General features: G+C 35.2%; 1 protein-coding gene and 1 non-coding gene across 2 annotated transcripts in view; one reads left to right on the plus strand and one right to left on the minus strand.

The window, feature by feature from the left end:
- The window catches only part of PARN (poly(A)-specific ribonuclease), a 149,933-nt gene that overhangs the window by 54,394 nt on the left and 93,482 nt on the right, over nucleotides 1–2,057 (minus strand). The window contains exon 18 of the mRNA XM_045284296.1: nucleotides 1,084–1,139. Within this exon, the coding sequence (XP_045140231.1) occupies nucleotides 1,084–1,139 (56 nt within the window). The remainder of the gene's footprint in view (nucleotides 1–1,083; nucleotides 1,140–2,057) is intronic.
- On the plus strand, nucleotides 1,868–2,006 carry LOC115868018. Its single transcript, XR_004045376.1, has one exon. It is a non-coding gene; the product is annotated as a small nucleolar RNA SNORA8 (small nucleolar RNA).

Genomic DNA, 2,057 nt, shown 5'->3' on the forward strand with positions numbered 1-2,057 from the left:
CAGGGTTTCTTGAAGGATGCAGAAATGAGAGAAAATGTAGGTAGGCTTTGGGACTTCTTAGATTCCTAAGGTAGAAAATGGGTTGATAGAGAAGAAGTAATGGACTTGGGGGGTAGGGCCAACACAGTTGTAGTAGCTCAAGGAAATCAATACTGTGATTAAGTAAACCAGTGGTCCTTGGGAGAAAGCTAAGGCTCTCTCCTCCCAAAGATAGTAGCTCCAAGATTATTAGCCTCAGAAACTCTATGTAGGTTTGTTATGAGTTGGAAATGACTTGTTGACAATGGCTTGTTTTTTTTCTGTTTGTTTTTTTTTTGGGGGTGTGTGTAGTATAGCACATTTTAAAGAGTGCTGGCAATGAAATCGTTATATACTCAGCTGCTAGCTAAGAGGTTGGTGGCTCACTCCCACCAGCTATTCCATAGAAGACAGTTTTGGTAATCTGCTTCCATAAAGATTACTGATTTACAAATTCTATGGGGCAATTCTATTCTGTCCTACAGGATCACAATAAATCAGAATTGACTTGACACCAATGGGTGATGGGTATGGTATTTTAAAGGTAAATATACCAAGGCTAGAAAAAATGCAAAGGAAAAACAAGGTAGGTGATTTGAGGAAAGGAGAAAATAAATATAAGAAATAAGAAGTAACCACCTCCCAAATTATCTGGTCTTTCAAGGTTTTTAATAGAACATGAAAACCAATCTACTAAACTTAAATAACTGAAAAATGGATATTACACTTACTTACTGATACAGCTAGCATATCTTTAAAAATCTTTTATAAGTATTTGGAGAAAATAATGAAACTGAAGTTCTAAGTGAAAATCAATTAATGATGAGAAAATATATAAATAAAATAAAAACAAGTTGAACTCATACATAAACTGGATAATCTAAGTAAAGAGATGAGTTAATCAAGGACCAAGGGACCCATTAACTTAAGAATACAGTCCACATCAACCACAAAAATCCCTGCCCACTTTTAAGTAACCGAAGCTCTTCCATCGGTAATACTCTTAACAGTTGCCTTTTTAGCCCACATATTTAAAGATGCAATGACAATGAAAACTTGACTTACAGTCTGGTCCTTCCAAGTTTAAGTAGGGTATATCCATGACCCTCATAAGAAATAACCTATGAAGAGAGAAGAAAAACAGGCAGTGGGTGACTTGAGGCGCGGAGAGAAGGATGTATGCATGTATTCAAAATTATAAATTCTTTGCACATATTGCTCATGCCTAAAATAATTTTTGAAAGTGCTAAAGATTCACTTCAGAGATCTTTCTGTTGGGTGAAATATTTATCATAATTTTTCTAAATGCTGTAGTATTCCCAAATACCTATAACAGTTTCCAGCACTCAGCAACTGTTCAATAAATCTTAGGCGAGGTCTGGGAAGACCTGCCTGTTCCTTAGTCCAAGGAAGAAGCTAAGAGAAGAGAGCTAGTACTAAACATCGGCCCTATGAAAAAGAGATGATCCAATTTGTAAATATAATTCTTACAATTAATGTCTACCAGCCGAGAATGACAGCATAAGTTACTTTCTTTTTTAATTGAAATACAAAGTTATTGGGAGAATTCCAGCTTTGGGGGTAAGCTGTGCAGTCTGAAATGAGTAACTCTCAAACTCAACTTATTAATGCCACTTAAAGCAACATATTAAGATCATAAAGCAAAACAGCCCTTGGTAAAGAAACCTACTGAACTAATATAAACCACAGTTATTTTATGTACACCTTCTAAAATGAATACACACGTATAAAATACATCAATTAAAAATTTTAAGTCTCTGAAATATCATTTATTCCCCACAATTTTAGAGAAAATATCAGGCTTTCGGTTGCCTATAAGAATATTGACAGCACTGCATGGTATCTGTATCCAGCAGCCTTTTCCTGCTGGGGTGTTCAAAGGACAGTGCAATAGAAATTCAGTATCTGGCATCATTGGTTTTCTTGGCTTTGTGCATGTTAAACCTGGTATTTCTATTGATACAATTCACATAATTCCTTTGAATGATAACCTGCTTGTTCATAAAATGTTAGGAACT

Source organism: Echinops telfairi, unplaced genomic scaffold (assembly GCF_000313985.2).
Source record: "Echinops telfairi isolate 266 unplaced genomic scaffold, ASM31398v2 ScPeMD7_5;HRSCAF=22, whole genome shotgun sequence".
In the NCBI taxonomy this organism is placed as follows: domain Eukaryota; kingdom Metazoa; phylum Chordata; class Mammalia; order Afrosoricida; family Tenrecidae; genus Echinops; species Echinops telfairi.